We start from the raw sequence: 26,099 nt of genomic DNA, 5'->3' as shown, positions 1-26,099 counted from the left end.
CAGCACCTAATTTATCAATGAGCTCATCAGCTCTTGGAATTGGATGGGCATCTGTCTTGGTGACAGAATTGAGCCCTCTGTAGTCCACACAAAACCTCATCTCTTTCTTTCCATCTTTGGTGTGAGGTTTGGGGACTAAGACCACTGGGCTAGCCCAGGGGCTGTCAGAGCGCTCAATCACTCCCAATTCCAGCATCTTGTGGACTTCCACCTTGATGCTTTCCTTAACATGGTCAGACTGTCTGAAGATTTTGTTCTTGACAGGCATGCTGTCTCCTGTGTCCACATCATGGGTACACAGGTGGGTCTGACCAGGGGTTAGGGAGAAAAGCTCAGGAAACTGTTGTAGGACTCTCCTACAATCAGCCTGCTGTTGGCCAGAGAGGGTGTCTGAGTAGATCACTCCTTCTACTGTGCCATCTTTTGGGTCTGATGACAGAAGATCAGGGAGAGGTTCACTCTCTGCCTCCTGATCCTCATCTGTTACCATTAACAGATTCACATCAGCCCTGTCATGGAAGAGCTTAAGGCGGTTCACATGGATCACCCTCTTGGGGCTCCTGCTTGTGCCCAGGTCCACCAGGTAGGTGACCTGACTCTTCCTCTCTAGCACTGGGTAAGGGCCACTCCATTTGTCCTGGAGTGCCCTGGGAGCCACAGGCTCCAGAACCCAGACTTTCTGCCCTGGTTGGAACTCAACCAGTGCAGCCTTTTGGTCATACCAAAACTTCTGGAGTTGTTGGCTGGCCTCAAGGTTTTTGGTTGCCTTTTCCATGTACTCTGCCATTCTAGAGCGAAGGCCAAGTACATAGTCCACTATGTCCTGTTTAGGCTCATGGAGAGGTCTCTCCCAGCCTTCTTTAACAAGGGCAAGTGGTCCCCTTACAGGATGACCAAACAGAAGTTCAAAGGGTGAGAACCCTACTCCCTTCTGTGGTACCTCCCTGTAAGCGAAAAGCAGACATGGCAGGAGGACATCCCATCTCCTTTTGAGTTTTTCTGGGAGCCCCATGATCATGCCCTTTAATGTCTTGTTGAATCTCTCAACTAAGCCATTAGTTTGTGGATGGTAAGGTGTAGTGAATTTATAAGTCACTCCACACTCATTCCACATGTGCTTTAGGTATGCTGACATGAAGTTGGTACCTCTGTCAGACACCACCTCCTTAGGGAAACCCACTCTGGTAAAGATACCAATGAGGGCCTTGGCTACTGCAGGGGCAGTAGTCGACCTAAGGGGAATAGCTTCAGGATACCTGGTAGCATGATCCACTACTACCAGGATATACATATTTCCTGAGGCTGTGGGAGGTTCCAGTGGACCAACTATGTCCACACCCACTCTTTCAAAGGGCACCCCCACCACTGGAAGTGGAATGAGGGGGGCCTTTGGATGTCCACCTGTCTTACCACTGGCTTGACAGGTGGGGCAGGAGAGGCAAAACTCCTTAACCATGTTGGACATATTGGGCCAGTAGAAGTGGTTGACTAACCTCTCCCACGTCTTGGTTTGTCCCAAATGTCCAGCAAGGGGAATGTCATGGGCCAATGTTAGGATGAACTCTCTGAACAGCTGAGGCACTACCACTCTCCTAGTGGCACCAGGTTTGGGGTCTCTGGCCTCAGTGTACAGGAGCCCATCTTCCCAATAGACCCTATGTGTTCCATTTTTCTTGCCTTTGGACTCTTCAGCAGCTTGCTGCCTAAGGCCTTCAAGAGAGGGACAGGTTTCTTGTCCCTTACACAGCTCTTCCCTTGAGGGTCCCCCTGGGCCTAAGAGCTCAACCTGATAAGGTTCAAGCTCCAAAGGCTCAGTTCCCTCAGAGGGCAGAACTTCTTCCTGAGAAGAGAGGTTCCCTTTCTTTGGCTGTGTTGCAGTTGGTTTCCCAACTGACTTTCCTGTTCTCTTGGTAGGCTGGGCCATTTTTCCAGACTCCAGCTCTACTTTTTCACCCCGTGCCTTGCATTGTGCTCTTGTTTTCACACACACCAGTTCAGGGATACCCAGCATTGCTGCATGGGTTTTTAGCTCTACCTCAGCCCATGCTGAGGACTCCAGGTCATTTCCAAGCAGACAGTCCACTGGGATATTTGAGGAGACCACCACCTGTTTCAGGCCATTGACCCCTCCCCATTCTAAAGTAACCATTGCCATGGGATGTACTTTTCTCTGATTGTCAGCGTTGGTGACTGTGTAAGTTTTTCCAGTCAGGTATTGGCCAGGGGAAACCAGTTTCTCTGTCACCATGGTGACACTGGCACCTGTATCCCTCAGGCCCTCTATTCTAGTCCCATTAATTAAGAGTTGCTGTCTGTATTTTTGCATGTTAGGCGGCCAGACAGCTAGTGTGGCTAAATCCACCCCACCCTCAGAAACTAGAGTAGCTTCAGTGTGGACCCTGATTTGCTCTGGGCACACTGTTGATCCCACTTGGAGACTAGCCATACCAGTGTTACCTGGATGGGAGTTTGGAGTGGAACCTTTCTTGGGACAGGCCTTGTCTCCAGTTTGGTGTCCATGCTGTTTACAGCTATGACACCAGGCCTTTTTGGGATCAAAGTTTTTACCCTTGTACCCATTGTTTTGTGAAGAGGCTCTGGGCCCACCCTCCTGTGCAGGTTTTTGGGGGCCTGTAGAAGACTCTTTACTATTTTTAGTTTTGGTTGTCTCATCACCCTTCTGCTGGGGAGTCTTTGTGACCCCTTTCTTTTGGTCACCCCCTGTTGAAGTCTTGGACACCCTTGTCTTGACCCAATGGTCCGCCTTCTTTCCCAATTCTTGGGGAGAAATTGGTCCTAGGTCTACCAGATGCTGATGCAGTTTATCATTGAAACAATTACTTAACAGGTGTTCTTTCAAAAATAAATTGTACAGCCCATCATAATTACTTACACCACTGCCTTGAATCCAACCATCTAGTGTTTTCACTGAGTAGTCAACAAAGTCAACCCAGGTCTGGCTCGAGGATTTTTGAGCCCCCCTGAACCTAATCCTGTACTCCTCAGTGGAGAATCCAAAGCCCTCAATCAGGGTACCCTTCATGAGGTCATAAGATTCTGCATCTTGTCCAGAGAGTGTGAGGAGTCTATCCCTACACTTTCCTGTGAACATTTCCCAAAGGAGAGCACCCCAGTGAGATTTGTTCACTTTTCTGGTTACACAAGCCCTCTCAAAAGCTGTGAACCATTTGGTGATGTCATCACCATCTTCATATTTAGTTACAATCCCTTTGGGGATTTTCAACATGTCAGGAGAATCTCTGACCCTATTTATATTGCTGCCACCATTGATGGGTCCTAGGCCCATCTCTTGTCTTTCCCTCTCTATGGCTAGGATCTGTCTTTCCAAAGCCAATCTTTTGGCCATCCTGGCTAACTGGATGTCCTCTTCACTGGAGTTATCCTCAGTGATTTCAGAGTTGTTGGTCCCTCCTGTGAGGGAACCAGCATCTCTGACTATTATTTGTGGAGTCAGGGCTTGAGAAGCCCTGCTCTCCCTAAGTAGGACTGGAGGGGGGGAATTTCCCTCCAAGTCACTATCTTCATCCTCTGAGTTGCCATCCTCAGAGGGGTTGGCCTTTTCAAACTCTGCCAAAAGCTCCTGGAGCTGTACTTTGGTAGGTTTGGGGCCCATTGCTATTTTCTTTAGTTTACAGAGTGACCTTAGCTCTCTCATCTGTAGATGGAGGTAAGGTGTGGTGTCGAGTTCCACCACATTCACATCTGTGCTAGACATTATGCTTCTAAAAGTTGGAATACTTTTTAAGAAACTAAAACTGGTTCTAGAATCTAATTCAAACTTTTAACAAACTTTTAAACTCTAAAAGAAATGCTAAACAGGATCTAACACAAGGCCCTAGCAGGTCTTTTAAGAATTTAGAAAACTTTTCAAATTGCAAAAATCAATTTCTAATGACAATTTTGGAATTTGTCGTGTGATCAGGTATTGGCTGAGTAGTCCAGCAAATGCAAAGTCTTGTACCCCACCGCTGATCCACCAATGTAGGAAGTTGGCTCTGTATGTGCTATTTCAAAGTAAGGAATAGCATGCACAGAGTCCAAGGGTTCCCCTTAGAGGTAAAATAGTGGTAAAAATAGATAATACTAATGCTCTATTTTGTGGTAGTGTGGTCGAGCAGTAGGCTTATCCAAGGAGTAGTGTTAAGCATTTGTTGTACATACACATAGACAATAAATGAGGTACACACACTCAGAGACAAATCCAGCCAATAGGTTTTTATATAGAAAAATATCTTTTCTTAGTTTATTTTAAGAACCACAGGTTCAAATTCTACATGTAATAGCTCATTCGAAAGGTATTGCAGGTAAGTACTTTAGGAACTTCAAATCATCAAAATTGCATGTATACTTTTCAAGTTATTGACAAATAGCTGTTTTAAAAGTGGACACTTAGTGCAATTTTCACAGTTCCTAGGGGAGGTAAGTTTTGATTAGTTTTTCCAGGTAAGTAAGACACTTACAGGGTTCAGTTCTTGGTCCAAGGTAGCCCACCGTTGGGGGTTCAGAGCAACCCCAAAGTCACCACACCAGCAGCTCAGGGCCGGTCAGGTGCAGAGTTCAAAGTGGTGCCCAAAACACATAGGCTAGAATGGAGAGAAGGGGGTGCCCCGGTTCCGGTCTGCTTGCAGGTAAGTACCCGCGTCTTCGGAGGGCAGACCAGGGGGGTTTTGTAGGGCACCGGGGGGGACACAAGTCCACACAGAAATTTCACCCTCAGCGGCGCGGGGGCGGCCGGGTGCAGTGTAGAAACAAGCGTCGGGTTTGTAATGGAAGTCAATGGGAGATCTAGGGATCTCTTCAGCGCTGCAGGCAGGCAAGGGGGGGGTTCCTCGGGGAAACCTCCACTTGGTCAAGGGAGAGGGACTCCTGGGGGTCACTCCTCCAGTGAAAGTCCGGTCCTTCAGGTCCTGGGGGCTGCGGGTGCAGGGTCTCTCCCAGGTGTCGGGACTTTGGATTCAAGGAGTCGCGGTCAGGGGAAGCCTCGGGATTCCCTCTGCAGGCGGCGCTGTGGGGGCTCAGGGGGGACAGGTTTTGGTACTCACAGTATCAGAGTAGTCCTGGGGTCCCTCCTGAGGCGTCGGATCTCCACCAGCCGAGTCGGGGTCGCCGGGTGCAGTGTTGCAAGTCTCACGCTTCTTGCGGGGAGCTTGCAGGGTTCTTTAAAGCTGCTGGAAACAAAGTTGCAGCTTTTCTTGGGGCAGGTCCGCTGTCCTCGGGAGTTTCTTGTCTTTTCGAAGCAGGGGCAGTCCTCAGAGGATGTCGAGGTCGCTGGTCCCTTCGGAAGGCGTCGCTGGAGCAGGATCTTTGGAAGGCAGGAGACAGGCCGGTGAGTTTCTGGAGCCAAGGCAGTTGTCGTCTTCTGGTCTTCCTCTGCAGGGGTTTTTCAGCTAGGCAGTCCTTCTTCTTGTAGTTGCAGGAATCTAATTTTCTAGGGTTCAGGGTAGCCCTTAAATACTAAATTTAAGGGCGTGTTTAGGTCTGGGGGGTTAGTAGCCAATGGCTACTAGCCCTGAGGGTGGGTACACCCTCTTTGTGCCTCCTCCCAAGGGGAGGGGGTCACAATCCTAACCCTATTGGGGGAATCCTCCATCTGCAAGATGGAGGATTTCTAAAAGTTAGAGTCACCTCAGCTCAGGACACCTTAGGGGCTGTCCTGACTGGCCAGTGACTCCTCCTTGTTATTCTCATTATTTTCTCCGGCCTTGCCGCCAAAAGTGGGGCCTGGCCGGAGGGGGCGGGCAACTCCACTAGCTGGAGTGTCCTGCTGGGTTGGCACAAAGGAGGTGAGCCTTTGAGGCTCACCGCCAGGTGTGACAATTCCTGCCTGGGAGAGGTGTTAGCATCTCCACCCAGTGCAGGCTTTGTTACTGGCCTCAGAGTGACAAAGGCACTCTCCCCATGGGGCCAGCAACATGTCTCGGTTTGTGGCAGGCTGCTAAAACTAGTCAGCCTACACAGATAGTCGGTTAAGTTTCAGGGGGCACCTCTAAGGTGCCCTCTGTGGTGTATTTTACAATAAAATGTACACTGGCATCAGTGTGCATTTATTGTGCTGAGAAGTTTGATACCAAACTTCCCAGTTTTCAGTGTAGCCATTATGGTGCTGTGGAGTTCGTGTTTGACAGACTCCCAGACCATATACTCTTATGGCTACCCTGCACTTACAATGTCTAAGGTTTTGTTTAGACACTGTAGGGGTACCATGCTCATGCACTGGTACCCTCACCTATGGTATAGTGCACCCTGCCTTAGGGCTGTAAGGCCTGCTAGAGGGGTGTCTTACCTATACTGCATAGGCAGTGAGAGGCTGGCATGGCACCCTGAGGGGAGTGCCATGTCGACTTACTCGTTTTGTCCTCACTAGCACACACAAGCTGGCAAGCAGTGTGTCTGTGCTGAGTGAGAGGTCTCCAGGGTGGCATAAGACATGCTGCATCCCTTAGAGACCTTCCTTGGCATCCGGGCCCTTGGTACTAGAAGTACCAGTTACAAGGGACTTATCTGGATGCCAGGGTCTGCCAATTGTGGATACAAAAGTACAGGTTAGGGAAAGAACACTGGTGCTGGGGCCTGGTTAGCAGGCCTCAGCACACTTTCAATTGTAAACATAGCATCAGCAAAGGCAAAAAGTCAGGGGGCAACCATGCCAAGGAGGCATTTCCTTACAGTGTGCATTTATTGTGCTGAGAAGTTTGATACCAAACTGCTCCACCCAGAGCAGGTTTTTGTTTCTGTCCTCAGAGAGCACAAAGGCCCTCACCATAGGGTGGCATAAGACATGCTGCAGCCCTTAGAGACCTTCCCTGGCATCAGGGCCCTTGGTACCAGGGGTACCAGTTACAAGGGACTTACCTGGGTGCCAGGGTTGTGCCAACTGTGGAAACAATGGTACATTTTAGGTGAAAGAACACTGGTGCTGGGGCCTGGTTAGCAGGGTCCCAGCACAGTTCTCAGTCAAGTCAGCATCAGTATCAGGCAAAAAGTGGGGGGTAACTGCAACAGGGAGCCATTTCCTTACATATAGCAATAGGTTATTTTTGCCAAGGGGTGACTAGAAAGCAGTTTGGGGTTTGTTTTTTGTATCTGCTTTTTTCCACATGTTGCATCAAAGCACAAGCCTCGGCATGATAAGGAACTATAAGTGGGCTGGAGGAGAGGCAGGCATCTGCAAAGCTTCAAATGGCAGGAGCATGTATTCCAGTAATTCTGAAACATCATTATTAACAACCACAGGCAGCTTATGTTTTTTTAGTACCTGCAATTAGTTATGTGTGCCATTTTAAATTGTATTACATGCAACAGGACTTTTAAATTCTATTGTTTTTGTAAATTTTGTTCTTAACTACAGAGTTTGCTCCTCTTCCAGATAAACTATTGTACAACAAACTTCAAGAGATACATGTGCTTATTGTGAATGCAATACCTGGGCCGAGATACACAAAGTTTCATTGTGGTTTTTCATTAAAGGCCTTAGTAATTAACTTCTGCACTGACTACAAAATGGGCAAAAGAACAGGCGATGCAATACAGTTTAGACAGATTATCACAAACACAAATTTCATGTTTATTCATTGCACTTACCCATCTGAAATGGACATTAAAGTCCTTAGTTCAGATTTGTAGGATATTTTTTAATGCTCCTCTCAACCCTCTTTTAAAATATTTTCCAGATCCAGCAACTAGATGACAGATGCAAGGTATGTGGAAGGAATTTAAAGATCCTTGCTATGTATCACATAATTTGAGATTTTTGCAGATGGGGTCGGCGCTCATCTCTCACCTGGTGATCTTGTCTCCTCATGCTTCATAACATCAGTGCAGCTGGGAACCAAATCAGCAACTGGTACCTCGATGGGTAATTCTGCCTCATACTGGGACGTGCTCAACTCATCCTTTGGAAAACATTCGCTTGTGCTAACTTCCTGCGGTACCTCCAAACATACCCTGTGCCTCTTGGTTCCAATTCGTTGCTTGGTCACACTGCAAAGGTGAGAGATCAGAGTTATTCAATGCCTCCTACAAGTCGATACAATGCACTTCACAGGACATCTAACCCCATGCAGGTAAAATAATTCATACCTCACTTCTGAGAGCATTCATAATAGCTTCTTCTGTCCCATCTACCAACCAAATAATCAAACTGCCTCTTTCAGCTAATGTACATTACAAAGTAAAACAAACACTTCCTCACAACTCCCAATTCCTGCAAGGAAGTTTCTGTCATGAGTATGATATACTGCATTATGTTGCAACAACTGGTTTCCATATAAAGTCCACCAATGAAAGCCCTCATGAAGATGAAGTGAGATTTACATTAGGTGTGAAGTTGCTCTGACTGAGGTTTGTTCCTTGGATCCAGAGGCGCGTGTGTGTATATTTCTTTCTTTCGCTGGCTGCAAGCATAAGGGCACTCCAATTAATTATCCACGTAAACTGCATTTAAGTGGTCAATTCTGACTATGCTAAAGTACTTATGAATTGAAATTGCACAGTACTGGCGGGTGCTAACGGGTGCAGGGTTTGCAGCCTTTCAATAAGTATCCTGCAGCAACTTTAGAATTGGGACACTGGGGCCAATAATGACGTATTGTGACAGACACGTATCCTCAGAAGCCACCAGGGATCTTTAGGTTTACTAAAATGTGTCAATCTGTCAATAGGGAAGGGATTCTAAAAACAGAAACAAAGGTTGTGGACCTTTCACAAGCACTGCTGGATACTGCCAAACTCTCTTATGTTTCTTTACTTTTAAAACAACTTAGCCTTCTGGGGCTCTGGATTGCTGGCTGGTGGTGCCATTTCTGTCACAGGGTAACGCAATAGCATAATACAATGCTATCCTTCAGTGATGGGAAGAAAATAAGTTACTGACCTGTAACTGTAGTTCTCCAGTACTGGAACTGTTAATAGATTCACATGATTGAATCTACTGTGCAACACATCAGTCTATTTAAAAAAGAGACTGTAAGGAAATGCCTCCTTGGCATGGTTACCCCCTGACTTTTTGCCTTTGCTGATACTAAGTTATGATTTGAAAGTGTGCTGGGACCCTGCTAACCAGGCCCCAGCACCAGTGTTCTTTCCCCAAACTGTACCTTTGTCTCCACAACTGGCACACCCTGGCATCCAGGTAAGTCCCTTGTAACTGGTACCCCTGGTACCAAGGGCCCTGATGCCAGGGAAGGTCTTGAAGGGCTGCAGCATGTCTTATGGGGAACCCTCACTCAGCACAGACACACTGCTTGCCAGCTTGTGTGTGCTGGTGGGGAGAAAATGACTAAGTCGACATGGCACTCACCTCAGGGTGCCATGCCAACCTCAGACTGCCTATGGCATAGAGAAGTCACCCCTTGTAGGAAGTTGGCTCTGTATGTGCTATTTCAAAGTAAGGAATAGCATGCACAGAGTCCAAGGGTTCCCCTTAGAGGTAAGATAGTGGCAAAAAGAGATAATACTAATGCTCTATTTTGTGGTAGTGTGGTCGAGCAGTAGGCTTATCAAAGGAGTAGTGTTAAGCATTTGTTGTACATACACACAGGCAATAAATGAGGAACACACACTCAGAGACAAATCCAGCCAATAGGTTTTGTTATAGAAAAATATATTTTCTTAGTTTATTTTAAGAACCACAGGTTCAAATTCTACATGTAATATCTCATTTGAAAGGTATTGTAGGTAAGTACTTTAGGAACTTTAAATCATTACATTAGCATGTATACTTTTTTCATAAAACACAATAAGCTGTTTTAAAAGTGGACACAGTGCAATTTTCACAGTTCCTGGGCGAGGTAAAGTTTTGTTAGGTTTCACAGGTAAGTAAGTCACTTACAGATTTCAGTTCTTGGTCCAAGGTAGCCCACCGTTGGGGGTTCAGAGCCACCCCAAAGTCACCACACCAGCAGCTCAGGGCCGGTCAGGTGCAGAGGTCAAAGAGGTGCCCAAAACACATAGGCTATAATGGAGAGAAGGGGGTGCCCCGGTTCCAGTCTGCCAGCAGGTAAGTACCCGCGTCTTCGGAGGGCAGACCAGGGGGGTTTTGTAGGGCACCGGGGGGGGGGGGGGGGACACAAGTCCACACAAAAAGTACACCCTCAGTGTAAAGAAATGGCTCCCTGTTGCAGTTACCCCCCACTTTTTGCCTGATACTGATGCTGACTTGACTGAGAAGAGTGCTGGGACCCTGCTAACCAGGCCCCAGCACCAGTGTTCCTTCACCTAAAATGTACCATTGTATCCACAATTGGCACACCCTGGCATTCAGATAAGTCCCTTGTAACTGGTACTTCTAGTACCAAGGGCCCTGATGCCAAGGAAGGTCTCTAAGGGCTGCAGCATGTCTTATGCCACCCTAGAGACCCCTCACTCAGCACAGACACACTGCTTACAAGCCTGTGTGTGCTAGTGAGAACAAAATGAGTAAGTCGACATGGCACTCCCCTCAGGGTGCCATGCCAGCCTCTCACTGCCTATGCAGTATAGGTAAGACACCCCTCTAGCAGGCCTTACAGCCCTAAGGCAGGGTGCACTATACCATAGGTGAGGGTACCAGTGCATGAGCACTGTGCCCCTACAGTGTCTAAACAAAACCTTAGACATTGTAAGTGCAGGGTAGCCATAAGAGTATATGGTCTGGGAGTCTGTTTTACACGAACTCCACAGCACCATAATGGCTACACTGAAAACTGGGAAGTTTGGTATCAAACTTCTCAGCACAATAAATGCACACTGATGCCAGTGTACATTTTATTGCAAAACACACCCCAGAGGGCACCTTAGAGGTGCCCCCTGAAACTTAACCGACTGTCTGTGTAGGCCGACTAGTTCCAGCAGCCTGCCACACTAGAGACATGTTGCTGGCCCCATGGGGAGAGTGCCTTTGTCACTCTGAGGCCAGTAACAAAGCCTGCACTGGGTGGAGATGCTAACACCTCCCCCAGGCAGGAGCTGTGACACCTGGCGGTGAGCCTCAAAGGCTCACCCCTTTGTCACAGCCCAGCAGGGCACTCCAGCTTAGTGGAGTTGCCCGCCCCCTCCGGCCACGGCCCCCACTTTTGGCGGCAAGGCTGGAGGGAACCAAGAAAGCAACAAGGAGGAGTCACTGGCCAGTCAGGACAGCCCCTAAGGTGTCCTGAGCTGAAGTGACTCTAACTTTTAGAAATCCTCCATCTTGCAGATGGAGGATTCCCCCAATAGGGTTAGGATTGTGACCCCCTCCCCTTGGGAGGAGGCACAAAGAGGGTGTACCCACCCTCAGGGCTAGTAGCCATTGGCTACTAACCCCCCAGACCTAAACACGCCCTTAAATTTAGTATTTAAGGGCTACCCTGAACCCTAGAAAATTAGATTCCTGCAACTACAAGAAGAAGGACTGCCTAGCTGAAAACCCCTGCAGAGGAAGACCAGAAGACGACAACTGCCTTGGCTCCAGAAACTCACCGGCCTGTCTCCTGCCTTCCAAAGATCCTGCTCCAGCGACGCCTTCCCAAAGGGACCAGCGACCTCGACATCCTCTGAGGACTGCCCCTGCTTCGAAAAGACAAGAAACTCCCGAGGACAGCGGACCTGCTCCAAGAAAGGCTGCAACTTTGTTTCCAGCAGCCTTGAAAGAACCCTGCAAGCTCCCCGCAAGAAGCGTGAGACTTGCAACACTGCACCCGGCGACCCTCGGCTGGTGGAGATCCAACACCTCAGGAGGGACCCCAGGACTACTCTGATACTGTGAGTACCAAAACCTGTCCCCCCTGAACCCCCACAGCGCCGCCTGCAGAGGGAATCCCGAGGCTTCCCCTGACCGCGACTCTTTGAATCCAAAGTCCCGACGCCTGGGAGAGACCCTGCACCCGCAGCCCCCAGGACCTGAAGGACCGGACTTTCACTGGAGAAGTGACCCCCAGGAGTCCCTCTCCCTTGCCCAAGTGGAGGTTTCCCCGAGGAATCCCCCCCTTGCCTGCCTGCAGCGCTGAAGAGATCCCGAGATCTCTCATAGACTAACATTGCGAACCCGACGCTTGTTTCTACACTGCACCCGGCCGCCCCCGCGCTGCTGAGGGTGAAATTTCTGTGTGGGCTTGTGTCCCCCCCGGTGCCCTACAAAACCCCCCTGGTCTGCCCTCCGAAGACGCAGGTGCTTACCTGCAAGCAGACCGGAACCGGGGCACCCCCCTTCTCTCCATTCTAGCCTATGTGTTTTGGGCACCACTTTGAACTCTGCACCTGACCGGCCCTGAGGTGCTGGTGTGGTGACTTTGGGGTTGCTCTGAACCCCCAACGGTGGGCTACCTTGGACCAAGAACTGAACCCTGTAAGTGTCTTACTTACCTGGTAAAACTAACAAAAACTTACCTCCCCCAGGAACTGTGAAAATTGCACTAAGTGTCCACTTTTAAAACAGCTATTTGTCAATAACTTGAAAAGTATACATGCAATTTTTATGATTTAAAGTTCCTAATGTACTTACCTGCAATACCTTTCAAACAAGCTATTACATGTTAAATTTGAACCTGTGGTTCTTAAAATAAACTAAGAAAAGATATTTTTCTATACAAAAACCTATTGGCTGGATTTGTCTCTGAGTGTGTGTACCTCATTTATTGTCTATGTGTATGTACAACAAATGCTTAACACTACTCCTTGGATAAGCCTACTGCTCGACCACACTACCACAAAATAGAGCATTAGTATTATCTATTTTTACCACTATTTTACCTCTAAGGGGAACCCTTGGACTCTGTGCATGCTATTCCTTACTTTGAAATAGCACATACAGAGCCAACTTCCTACACTCAGCAGTGCGGGGGCGGCCGGGTGCAGTGTGGGAACACGCGTCAGGTTTCCAATAGTTTCCTATGGGAGACCAAGGGGTCTCTTCAGCGATGCAGGCAAGGGGTGGGTTCCTCGGGGTAGCCACCACCTGGGCAAGGGAGAGGGCCTCCTGGGGGTCACTCCTGCACAGGAGTTCCGTTCCTTCAGGTGCTGGGGGCTGCGGGTGCAGGGTCTTTTCCAGCCGTCGGGAAATGGAGTTCAGGCAGTCGCGGTCAGGGGGAGCCTCGGGATTCCCTCTGCAGGCGTCGCTGTGGGGGCTCAGGGGGGACAACTTTGGTTACTCAAGTCTTGGAGTCGCCGGAGGGTCCTCTCTGAGGTGTTAGTTCGCCACCAGTCGAGTCGGGTCGCCGGGTGCAGTGTTGCAAGTCTCACGCTTCTTGCAGGTCTTTAAATCTGCTCCTCTGTAACAAAGTTGCAGTTCTTTGGGAGCAGTGCCGCTGTCCTCGGGAGTTTCTTGTCTTTCTTGAAGCAGGGCAGTCCTCAGAGGATTCAGAGGTCGCTGGTCCCTTGGAAAGCGTTGCTGGAGCAGGTTTCTTTAGAAGGCAGGAGACAGGCCGGTAAGTCTGGGGCCAAAGCAGTTGGTGTCTTCTGTTCTTCCTCTGCAGGGGTTTTTCAGCTCAGCAGTCCTCTTCTTCTTGTAGTTTCAGGAATCTAAATTCTTAGGTTCAGGGGAGCCCTTAAATACTAAATTTAGGGGCGTGTTTAGGTCTGGGGGGTTAGTAGCCAATGGCTACTAGCCCTGAGGGTGGGTACACCCTTTTTGTGCCTCCTCCCAAGGGGAGGGGGTCACATTCCTATCCCTATTGGGGGAATCCTCCTTCTACAAGATGGAGGATTCCTAAAAGTCAGAGTCACCTCAGGTCAGGACACCTTAGGGGCTGTCCTGACTGGCCAGTGACTCCTCCTTGTTTTTCTCATTATCTCTCCTGGACTTGCCGCCAAAAGTGGGGGCTGTGTCCAGGGGGCGGGCATCTCCACTAGCTGGAGTGCCCTGGAGCATTGTAACACGAAGCTTGAGCCTTTGAAGCTCACTGCTAGGTGTTACAGTTCCTGCAGGGGGGAGGTGTGAAGCACCTCCACCCAGAGCAGGCTTTGTTTCTGTCCTCAGAGAGCACAAAGGCTCTCACCGCATGAGGTCAGAAACTCGTCTCTCAGCAGCAGGCTGGCACAGACCAGTCAGTCCTGCACTGAACAATTGGGTAAAATACAGGGGGCATCTCTAAGATGCACTCTGTGTGCATTTTTTAATAAATCCAACACTGGAATCAGTGTGGGTTTATTATTCTGAGAAGTTTGATACTAAACTTCCCAGTATTCAGTGTAGCCATTATGGAGCTGTGGAGTTCGTGTTTGACAGACTCCCAGACCACATACTCTTATGGCTACCCTGCACTTACAATGTCTAAGGTTTTGCTTAGACACTGTAGGGGCATAGTGCTCATGCACTGGTGCCCTCACCTGTGGTATAGTGCACCCTGCCTTAGGGCTGTAAGGCCTACTAGAGGGGTGACTTAGCTATGCCACAGGCAGTGTGAGGTTGGCATCGCACCCTGAGGGGAGTGCCATGTCGACTTAGTCATTTTCTCCCCACCAGCACACACAAGCTGTCAAGCAGTGTGTCTGTGCTGAGTGAGGGGTCTCTAGGGTGGCATAAGACATGCTGCAGCCCTTAGAGACCTTCCCTGGCATCAGGGCCCTTGGTACCAGGGGTATCAGTTACAAGGGACTTACCTAGGAGCCAGGGTTGTGCCAATTGTGGAAACAATGGTACATTTTAGGTGAAAGAACACTGGTGCTGGGGCCTGGTTAGCAGGGTCCCAGCACACTTCTCAGTCAAGTCAGCATCAGTATCAGGCAAAAAGTGGGGGGTAACTGCAACAGGGAGCCATTTCTTTACACCCCTCTAGCAGGCCTTACAGCCCTAAGGCAGGGTGCACTATACCACAGGTGAGGGCATAAGTGCATGAGCACTATGCCCCTACAATGTAAGCAAAACCTTAGAAATTGTAAGTGCCGGGTAGCCATAAGAGTATATGGTCTGGGAGTCTGTCATGCACGAACTCCACAGCACCATAGTGGCTGCACTGAAAACTGGGAAGTTTGGTATCAAACTTCTCAGCGCAATAAATGCACACTGATGCCAGTGTACATTTTATTGTGAAATACACCCAGAGGGCATCTTAGAGATGCCCCCTGAAAACATACCCGACTTCCAGTGTGGGCTGACTAGTTTTACCAGCCTGCCACACACCAGACATGTTGCTGGCCACATGGGGAGAGTGCCTTTGTCACTCTGTGGCCAGGAACAAAGCCTGTACTAGGTGGAGGTGCTTCTCACATCCCCCTGCAGGAACTGTAACACCTGGCGGTGACGCTCGAAGGCTCACCCCCTTTGGTATAGCGCCACAGGGCATCCCAGCTAGTGGAGATGCCCGCCCCTCCGGCCACAGCCCCCACTTTTGGCAGCAAGGCCGGAGGAGCTAATGAGAAAAACAAGGAGGAGTCACTGGCCAGTCAGGACAACCCCTAAGGTGTCCTGAGCTTAGGTGACTCTGACTTTTAGAAATCCTCCATCTTGCAGATGGAGGATTCCCCCAATAGGATTAGGGATGTGCCCCCCCCCCCCCATTGGCTACTAACCTCCCAGACCTAAACACATCCCTAAATTGAGTATTTAGGGGCCCCCAGAACCTAGGAAGATAGATTCCTGCAACCTGAAGATGAAGAAGGACTGCTGACCTGAAGCCCTGCAGAGAAGACGGAGACACCAACTACTTTGGCCCCAGCCCTACCGGCCTGTCTCCCCACTTCAAGAAAAACTGCAACAGCGACGCGTCCCCCAGGGTCCAGCGACCTCTGAAGCCTCAGAAGACTACCCTGCATCTAAAAGGACCTAGAAACACGCGAGGACAGCGGCCCTGTTCCACAAAGACTGCAACTTTGCAACAAAGAAGCAACTTTTAAAGACCACACGTTTCCCGCTGGAAGCGTGAGACTTTCCACTCTGCACCCGACGCCCCCGGCTCGACCTGCGGAAAATCAACACTACAGGGAGGACTCCCTGGCGACTGCGAGCCCGTGAATAGCCAGAGTTGACCCCCCTGAGCTCCCACAGCGACACCTGTAGAGGGAATACAGAGGCTCCCCCTGACCGCGACTGCCTGCTTCAAAGAACCTGACGCCTGGTAAAGACACTGCACCCGCAGCCCCCAGGACCTGGAGGATCCGAAGTAGTGCAGGAACGACCCCCAGGCGGCTTTCTTCCTAGCCCAGGTGGTGGCTATCCCGAGGAGCCAGCCCCCCTGGCCTGCCTGCATCGCTGAAGAGACCCCTGGGTCTCCCATTGAATCCTATTGCGAACCAGACGCCTGTTTGCACTCTGCACCCCGCCACCCCCGTGCCGCTGAGGGTGTACTTTCTGTGCCTGCTTGTGTCCCCTGCAGTGCCCTACAAAACCTCCCTGGTCTGCCCTATGAAGTCGCAGGTACTTACCCGCTGGCCGACTGGAACCGGGGCACCCCTATTTCCATTGAAGCCTATTGCGTTTTGGGCACCACTTTGACCTCTGCACCTGACTGGCCCTGAGCTGCTGGTGTGGTAACTTTGGGGATGCCCTGAACCCCTAACGGTGGGCTACCTTGGACCCAGCTTTGAACCTTTGTTTGTAAATCTTGAACCTGTGGTTCTTAAAATAAACTAAGAAAATATATTTTTCTATATAAAAACCTATTGGCCTGGAATTGTCTTTGAGTGTGTGTTCCTCATTTATTGCCTGTGTGTGTACAACAAATGCTTAACACTACCCTCTGATAGGCCTACTGCTCGACTACACTACCACAAAATAGAGCATTAGAATTATCTCTTTTTGCCACTATCTTACCTCTAAGGGGAACCCTTGGACTCTGTGCATGCTATTTCTTACTTTGAAATAATACATGCAGAGCCAACTTCCTACACCAGTATTTCATAGATTCACATGCTTGAATCGGAGCAGAAAGCAATAATAAGAGCACACTGCCATATGAGATGTACAAGATACAACTTGTGTCAAAATTCACATAGGAAACTTTATACTGAAACATTATTTGCTATAGAACTCTGCACTCAAGTCATAAGGAAAATGTTACTTACCAGTTGACATCTGTTTGTGGCATGTAGTGCTGTAGATTCACAACACGCTGTGCATAAGCTCGCCATCTAGTGTTGGGTTCGGAGTAGTACAACATGTTTTGTTTGAAGAAAGTTTGAGAGTCACGGGATTGAGTGACTCCTCTCAGTAATACTGCGCATGGGCTTCGAGTCGTTTGTTAGATTGTTTGTCTGCAGGCGGGAGAGTGAAGTAGTGAAAAGAGTATAGTAGGATATAAAAGATGCCCATGCAATGTATTTACACAGATTTTGTTTGCGTAACAATGTCTAGTGGTAGGTTTTCTAGCTTGTTTAATGACCTCCATACATTCTTGTGTAAGGTCTAAGTGCCCAAATTCTAAGACTTCAGGAGCCAGATTGCTAGATAGAGCAATGCTGGATTCGGGTGTCTGATCTGTCGTTTGTGTTGAGTTAACAGATCTGGCCTGTTTGGTAATTTGATATGAGGTACTACAGATAGGTCTAGCAGTGTTGTGTACCACGGTTGGCGAGCCCAGGTTGGTGCTATGAGAATTAGTTTGAGTTTGTTTGGACTTAGTTTGTTTACCATATAAGGAATGAGTGGGAGAGGGGGAAAAGTGTAAGCAAATATCCCTGACCAACTGATCCATAACGCATTGCCCTTGGATTGAGGGTGTTGGTACCTGGATGCGAAGTTTTGGCATTTTGCGTTTTCTTTTTGTTGCTAATAGGTCTATTTTTGGTGTTCCCCAGCGTAGGAAGTAATCCTGTAGAATCTGGGGGTGAATTTCCCATTCGTGTGTGTGCTGGTGATCTCGACTAAGATTGTTGGCCAACTGGTTCGGAATGCCTGGGATGTATTGTGCTATTAGGCAAATTTGATTGTGAATTGCCCAATGCCAAATTGTTTGGGCTAAGAGACACAGTTGTGACAGGTGTGTCCCTCCTTGTTTGTTGAGATAATACATTGTTGTCGGTTTTGACAAGAATGTGTTTGTGGGCTATTAGTGGTTCAAATGGTTTTAATGCTAGAAACACTTTCAACAGTTCTAAATGATTTATGCGGAATTGCTTTTGTTGACTGTCCCATTGTCCCTGTATGCTGTGCTTGTTGAGGTGTGCTTCCCACCCCATCATGGAAGCATCTGTTTTGATCACATCTTGAGGCACTGAGTCTTGGAATGGCCGCCCTTTGTTTAAATTTATAGGGTTCCACCACTGAAGCAAGAAGTGTGTCTGGTGGTCTATCAACACTAGATCTTGGAGTTGACCCTGTGCCTGTGTCCATTGTTTTGCTAGGCACTGTTGTAAAAGCTGCATGTGTAATCTTGCGTCTGGGACAATGGCTATGCATGAAGACATCATGCCTAGAAGTTTCATTACAAACCTTACTTGGTAGTGTTGGTTTGGCTGTATGTTTGATGTTATATTTTGGAACGCCTGTACTCTTTGTGGACTTGGTGTGGCAATCACTTTTTGTGTGTTGTGTTGCTCCCAAGTATTGTTGTATTTGGGATGTCTGCAGATGTGATTTCTGGTAATTTATGGAAAATCCTAGTTTGTGTAGAGTTTCTATAACGTATTGCATGTGAAGAAGACATTGTTGTTGAGTGCTGGTTTTTATTAGCCAGTCGTCTAAGTACAGGAATACGTGCATGTGCTGTCTGTCTCCTTATGTGAGCGGCTACTACTGCAAGGCATTTTGTGAATACCCTTGGGGCTGTTGTTATCCCCAACGGTAACACTCTGAATTGATAGTGTACGCCGTGTATTACAAATCTCAAGTATTTTCTGTGGGAAGGATGTATGGGTATGTGAAAGTAGGCATCCTTGAGATCTAATGTGGACATGTAGTCCTTTTTTTTTTAGTAATGGAACCACGTCTTGAAGTGTTACCACGTGGAAGTGATCCGATTTGATGAAGAGATTCAGTGTTCTGAGGTCTAATATGGGTCTTAACGTTTTGTCTTTCTTTGGAATTAGGAAATATAGTGAGTAGACGCCTGCTCCTTTTTGATGGTTGGGTACTAACTATTGCTTGTTTTTGTAACAATGCTTGGACTTCTATTTGTAACAAGTGTAAGTGTTGTTTGGACATATTGTGTGCTCTTGGGGGCACATCTGGCGGGAAAATTATGAATTCTATGCAATAACCATGTTGGATAATGGCTAGGACCCATGCTTCCGTAGTTATGTGTGTCCAGTTTTTAAGTCTTCCCCCCCACCCACTGGTGTTAAGTGTTGGAGTTTTGTGACATTGAAGTCACTGTTTGGTTTGACTTGTTTTAGGGGTTGGGAACTTTCCCCTTGCTCTTGGGAATTGTCCACCCCTATATGAGCCTCGTAACCCTCCTCTCTGGTATTGTCCCTTACAGGTGGGTCTGGTTTGCGAGGTGGAAGGTTCTGGTGTTTGCATACGAAACCCCCCTCTAAATTGTGGCTTTCTAAAAGTGCCTCTGCTTTGTGGGGAGTAGAGCACGCCCATGGCTTTGGCCGTCTCTGTCCTTTTTTAATTTTTCAATTGCTGTGCCCACCTCCGGCCCAAACAATTGTTCCTGGTTGAAAGGCATGTTTAACAAAGCTTGTTGGATTTCTGGCTTGAATCCTGAGCTTCGTAACCATGCATGCCTGCGAATGGTTACTGCAGTGTTGACTGTTCGTGCTGCTGTGTCTGCAGAGTCTAATGCAGACCTTATTTGGTTGTTGGATATTGCTTGTCCTTCCTCAACAACCTGTTGGGCACGTTTCTGGTGTTCTTTGGGCAAGTGCTGTATAATGTGTTGCATCTCGTCCCAGTGTGCCCTGTCGTAGCTAGCCAGTAGGGCTTGCGAGTTTGCGATCCGCCACTGATTGGCTGCCTGTGCTGCCACCCGTTTGCCCGCTGCATCAAACTTCCTACTCTACTTGTCAGGCGGTGGAGCGTCTCCTGATGATTGAGAGTTTGCCCTCTTTCTTGCTGCTCCTACAACGACCGAGTCTGGTGTAAGTTGCTGTTTTATAAACACAGGGTCTGTTGAGGGAGGTTTGTATTTTTTCCTCCACCCTAGGTGTGATAGCCCTTCCTTTCACTGGCTCCTAGGAGACCTGTTTTGCGTGCTTGAGCATGCCTGGGAGCATTGGCAGACTCTGGTAGGAAGTGTGGGTGGACGCCAAGGTGCTGAATAGGAAATCATCCTCTATTAGCTCTGAATGCATTGCTACATTGTGGAATGTAGCTGCCCTTGATAGTACCTGCGTATATGCAGTACTGTCCTCTGGAGGGGACGGCCTTGTTGAGTAGCAATCTGGGCTGTTGTCTCATACCGGAGCATCATTTAAGTCCCATGCATCCGGATCATCCTGTGTCATCCCTGTATGGGTCGGTGACTGTATTGGGGGTGTTGTTACCGGGGACAGCTGTGGTGAATGCAGTGGAGAAGGTTGTGGCGAAAACCTTGGTGGTGGTGCTTTATCTCTTGCCACCTTTGCCTTTGGCTGCATTTCTGACTCATGAAATGTCAGCTTTCGTTTGGTTTTAATTGGAGGAAGAGTTTGTATTTTCCCAGTCTCTTTCTGGATATGCAACCTCCTTTGGGTATGGTCTGGTTCCCCCATACCTATCTCCTGCTCAAATCTGTGTTTTTGCATTTGGCCGGAAAGTCCTTGCTCTTCCGTGTAAGAGCTTCTTTTCGGCTCCTATGCCGCTTTTTTTGGTACCGAAGCTTCCGAAAAAGTATTTTTCGGTTCCGACTTAACTTTTCTCACCTTGGGTGAGTCGAACTCTCGGTGCCGAGATCGTTCGGAGCCTGAATCTCGACCGGAGTCGGATGTCTTCGGCAGTTCTTTGGCCTTTTTCGGTGCCGATGTTTGGTCACCGTCTTTTCGATGGGTTAAGCCATGGCCTGCTGGCGGTGGCATCCCCTTGGCCTTTACAATCTTTGTGTGAGTCTTGGACGGGGCAGTTTTACTCACTATTTTCTGTGTCATCGCGGCTCGCTCACTTTCGGAATCATCTGAGTCCGTTCCTAGGATGGAAATTCTTTCCTCCTCTTCGACGTCGAGTGTCAATACCATTTGCAGTCTTCTGGCTCTCCGATCGCGTAGGGTCTTTTTCGATCGAAATGCCCGACAGGCCTCACAAGTATCCTCCCTGTGTCTTGGTGATAGACACAGATTACAGACCAAGTGTTGATCTGTATAAGGATACTTCGAGTGGCACTTCGGACAGAAGCGGAAGGGGGTCCGGTCCATTAGTTTCGTCGATGGATGCGGTCGGGCCGACCAGGCCCAGCTGAAGAGCGGAAGCCCCGAAGGGCCGCCGGAGCGCTTCTACTATCGGTGTCGATAAGCTAACACTAAACCGGTACAGAGCGCAAACAATACCGTTGAATTTGATATTTAGCTAACTTTCCCAATTCGAAATACGGAGCGTAGAGGAACACGTCCGAACCCGATGGCGGAAAGAAAACAATCTAAGATGGAGTCGACGCCCATGTGCAAAGGAGCCGAAAGTCCCTCTGTCTCGAAAAGACTTCTTCGAAGAAAAACAACTTGTAAAACTCCGAGCACAACACTAGATGGCAGGATAATGACCAGCATGTGTATCTGCAGCTACACATGCCATCGAATATATATATGGAAAATGTCACTTACCCAGTGTACATCTGTTCATGGCATTAGTCGCTGCAGATTCACATGCTGTGCACATCCCGCCATCTGGTGTTGGGCTCGGAGTGTTACAAGTTGTTTTTCTTCGAAGAAGTCTTTTCGAGTCACAAGACCGAGTGACTCCTCCCATTTCGACTCCATTGCGCATGGGCGTCGACTCCATCTTAGATTGTTTTCCCCGCAGAGGGTGAGGTAGGAGTTGTGTATGCTAGTAATAGTGCCCATGCAATGGAGTGAATGCGTATGTACAGAATGAAGTTTAAAGTAATATATTTACAAATGTACAAATGTTTAAGATCTACTTCTAAACGGCTACAGGCTCCCGGGGAGGCGGGGGGCGCATGTTAATCTGCAGCAACTAATGCCACGAACAGATGTACACTGGGTAAGTGACATTTTCTGTTCGATGGCATGTGTAGCTGCAGATACACATGCTGTGCATAGACTAGTAAGCAGTTATCTCCCCAAAAGCGGTGGTTCAGCCTGTAGGAGTTGAAGTAGTTTGAAATAATGTTTTTAGTACAGCTTGACCTACTGTTGCTTGTTGAGCAGTTAACACATCTACACAGTAGTGCTTGGTAAATGTATGAGGCGTAGACCATGTTGCTGCTTTACATATTTCGTTCATTGGAATATTTCCTAGAAAGGCCATGGTAGCACCTTTCTTTCTGGTTGAGAGTGCCTTTGGCGTAATAGGCAGTTCTCTTTTAGCTTTAAGATAGCAGGTTTGAATGCACTTAACTATCCATCTAGCAATGCCTTGTTTTGAAATTGGATTTCCTGTATGAGGTTTTTGAAAGGCAATAAATAGTTGTTTTGTCTTTCGAATTAGTTTTGTTCCGTCAATGTAGTACATTAGTGCTCTTTTGATGTCTAATGTATGTAGTGCTCTTTCAGCTACCGAATCTGGCTGTGGGAAGAACACTGGTAATTCTACTGTTTGATTCAAGTGGAACGGTGAGATTACTTTGGGTAAAAATTTTGGATTTGTCCGTAGAACAACTTTATTTTTGTTTATTTGAATAAATGGTTCTTGAATGGTAAATGCTTGAATTTCACTCACTCTTCTTAGAGATGTGATGGCAATTAAAAAAGCAACTTTCCACGTTAAGTATTGCATTTCACAAGAATGCATGGCTCAAAAGGTGGACCCATGAGTCGTGTTAAGACAATGTTGAGGTTCCATGAAGGAACTGGTGGTGTTCTTGGTGGTATAATTCTCTTTAGGCCTTCCATAAACGCTTTTATGACTGGTATCCTAAATAATGAAGTTGAGTGCGTAATTTGCAGGTAAGCTGAAATTGTATTAAGATGTATTTTTATGGAAGAGAAAGCTAGTTTTGATTTTTGCAAATGTAGTAAGTATCCTACTATATCTTTTGTAGATGCGTGTAAGGGTTGAATTTGATTATTATGGCAGTAATAAACAAATCTTTTCCACTTATTTGCATAGCAGTGTCTAGTGGTAGGCTTCCTAGCCTGTCTTATGACCTCCATACATTCTTGTGTGAGGTCTAAGTGTCCGAATTCTAGGATTTCAGGAGCCAAATTGCTAGATTCAGTGATGCTGGATTTGGATGTCTGATCTGTTGTTTGTGTTGTGTTAACAGATCTGGTCTGTTTGGTAGTTTGACATGAGGTATTACTGACAGGTCTAATAGTGTTGTGTACCAAGGTTGCCTTGCCCATGTTGGTGCTATTAGTATGAGTTTGAGTTTGTTTTGACTCAACTTGTTTACTAGATATGGAAGGAGTGGGAGAGGGGGGGAAAAGCGTACGCAAATATCCCTGACCAGTTCATCCATAGCGCATTGCCCCTGGGTACCTGGATGCGAAGTTTTGGCATTTTGAGTTTTCCTTTGTTGCAAATAGATCTATTTGTGGTGTTCCCCAAATTCGGAAGTAAGTGTTAAGTATTTGGGGGTGAATTTCCCATTCGTGGATCTGTTGGTGATCCCAAGAGAGATTGTCTGCTAACCGATTCTGAATCCCTTGAATAAATTATGCTATTAGGCGAATGTGGTTGTGAATCGCCCAATGCCATATTTTTTGTGTCAGGAGGCACAACTGTGTCAAGTGTGTCCCTCCCTGTTTGTTTAGGTAATACATTGTTGTCATGTTGTCTGTTTTGACAAGAATGTATTTGTGGGTTATTATGGGTTGAAATGCTTTCAGCGCCAGAAATACCGCTAACAGTTCTAAGTGATTTATGTGAAACTGTCTTTGATGTATGTCCCATTGTCCTTGGATGCTGTGTTGATTGAGGTGTGCTCCCCACCCTGTCATGGATGCATCTGTCGTTATCACGTATTGTGGCACTGGGTCTTGAAAAGGGCGCCCTTGGTTTAAATTTATACTGTTCCACCATTGAAGCGAGATGTATGTTTGGCGGTCTATCAACACCAGATTTAGAAGTTGACCCTGTGCTTGTGACCATTGTGATGCTAGGCACTGTTGTAAGGGCCGCATGTGCAGCCTTGCATTTGGGACAATGGCTATGCATGAAGACATCATGCCTAGCAGTTTCATTACCATTTTGACCTGTATCTTTTGTTTTGGATACATGGCTTGTATTACATTGTGAAATGTTTGGACTCTTTGTGGACTTGGAGTGGCAATCCCTTTTACTGTGTTGATTGTTGCCCCTAGGTATTGCTGTGTTTGACACTGCAGAAGGTGTGACTTTGGGTAGTTGATTGAGAAACATAGTTTGTGTAGGGTTTCTATGACATATTTTGTGTGTTGTGAACACTGTATTTGCGTGTTGGTTTTGATTAACCACTCGTCTAGGTACGGGAACACATGTATTTGCTGCCTTCTGATATGTGCAGCTACTACTGCCAGACATTTTGTAAAAACTCTTGGCGCAGTTGTTATTCCAAATGGCAACACTTTGAATTGGTAATGTATCCCTTGGAATACAAACCTTAGGTACTTTCTGTGTGAAGGATGTATTGGTATATGGAAATATGCATCCTTTAGATCCAGTGTTGTCATGTAGTCTTGTTGTTTGAGCAGTGGGATTACGTCTTGTAATGTAACCATGTGAAAGTGGTCTGATTTGATGTATGTATTTAATGTTCTTAGATCTAGTATAGGTCTTAGACTCTTGTCTTTTTTGGGTATTAGAAAATACAGTGAGTAAACTCCTGTGTTTAATTCTTGTTTTGGTACTAATTCTATTTCTTGTTTTTGGAGCAATGCTTGAACTTCTAATCCTAGAAGATCTATATGTTGTTTTGACATACTGTGGGTTTTCGGTGGGACTGTTAGAGGGAATTTGAGAAATTCTATGCAATAACCATGCTGGATAATTGCTAGTACCCAAGTATCTGTTGTTATCTCCTCCCAATGTTTGTAAAATTGGCTTAGTCTCCCCCCCCACAGGTGTTATGTGATGGGGATGTGTGACTTGTAAGTCACTGCTTATTTTGAGGAGTTTTGGGGCTTTGGAACTTTCCTCTATTTTTCTGGAATTGTCCCCCTCTATATTGCCCCCGAAAACCTCCCCGCTGATATTGGCTTAGGTAAGTGGGCCTTGTTTGTGATGTTGTGGTTTCTGTAGGTTGCCCTCGAAACCCTCCCCTAAAAGGTGTTTTGCGAAATGTGCCTCTGCTCTGCGGGGAGTAGAGTGCGCCCATGGCTTTTGCTGTATCAGTGTCTTTCTTGAGTTTATCAATAGCAGTGTCGACTTCCGGCCCAAACAACTGCTGTTCATTAAATGGCATATTTAGCACGGCTTGTTGAATTTCCGGCTTGAACCCTGACGTGCGCAGCCATGCGTGCCTTCTTATTGTTATTGCAGTATCTACTGTCCTTGCAGCCGTATCTGCTGCATCCATTGAAGACCGTATCTGATTATTAGAGATACTTTGTCCTTCTTCCACCACTTGCTGTGCTCTTTTCTGGAACTCCTTGGGTAAGTGTTCTATGAGATGTTGCATCTCATCCCAGTGAGCTCTATCGTATCTTGCCAAAAGTGCTTGTGAATTGGCAATGCGCCATTGGTTTGCTGCTTGTGCTGCAACCCTTTTGCCCGCAGCATCAAATTTGCAACTCTCCTTGTCTGGAGGTGGTGCGTCCCCCGAGGTATGAGAGTTCGCTCTCTTACGAGCTGCCCCGACAACTACTGAGTCTGGTGTTAACTGCGTTGTAATATAAACTGGATCTGTTGGCGGTGGCTTGTACTTTTTCTCCACCCTTGGAGTTATGGCTCGGCCTTTAACAGGATCCTGAAAGATTTGTTTTGAATGTTTTAGCATTCCTGGGAGCATAGGTAGGCTTTGGTATTGGCTATGAGTGGAGGATAGCGTGTTAAACAAAAAGTCATCCTCAATTGTTTCGGAATGCAAGGTGACGTTATGGAAAGCAGCTGCCCTTGAGACCACCTGTACTGTCCTCAGGTGGGGACGGCCTGGCAGGGTACGAGTCTGGGCTGTTGTCCGATACTGGAGCATTGTAAAGGTCCCATGCATCGGGATCATCTTGACTCATTGTAG

The 26,099-nt window shown here is 47.5% G+C and overlaps 1 protein-coding gene across 1 annotated transcript in view; it reads right to left on the bottom strand.

The window, feature by feature from the left end:
* KDM4A (lysine demethylase 4A) overlaps positions 1–26,099 on the bottom strand; it is a 460,608-nt gene that overhangs the window by 257,565 nt on the left and 176,944 nt on the right. The window contains exon 10 of the mRNA XM_069227816.1: positions 7,802–8,001. Within this exon, the coding sequence (XP_069083917.1) occupies positions 7,802–8,001 (200 nt within the window). The remainder of the gene's footprint in view (positions 1–7,801; positions 8,002–26,099) is intronic.

Source organism: Pleurodeles waltl, chromosome 4_1 (assembly GCF_031143425.1).
Source record: "Pleurodeles waltl isolate 20211129_DDA chromosome 4_1, aPleWal1.hap1.20221129, whole genome shotgun sequence".
Taxonomy (NCBI): Eukaryota; Metazoa; Chordata; class Amphibia; order Caudata; family Salamandridae; genus Pleurodeles; species Pleurodeles waltl.
Note: the sequence above shows the minus strand (reverse complement) of the source record. Positions and strands in the feature narration are given on the sequence as shown.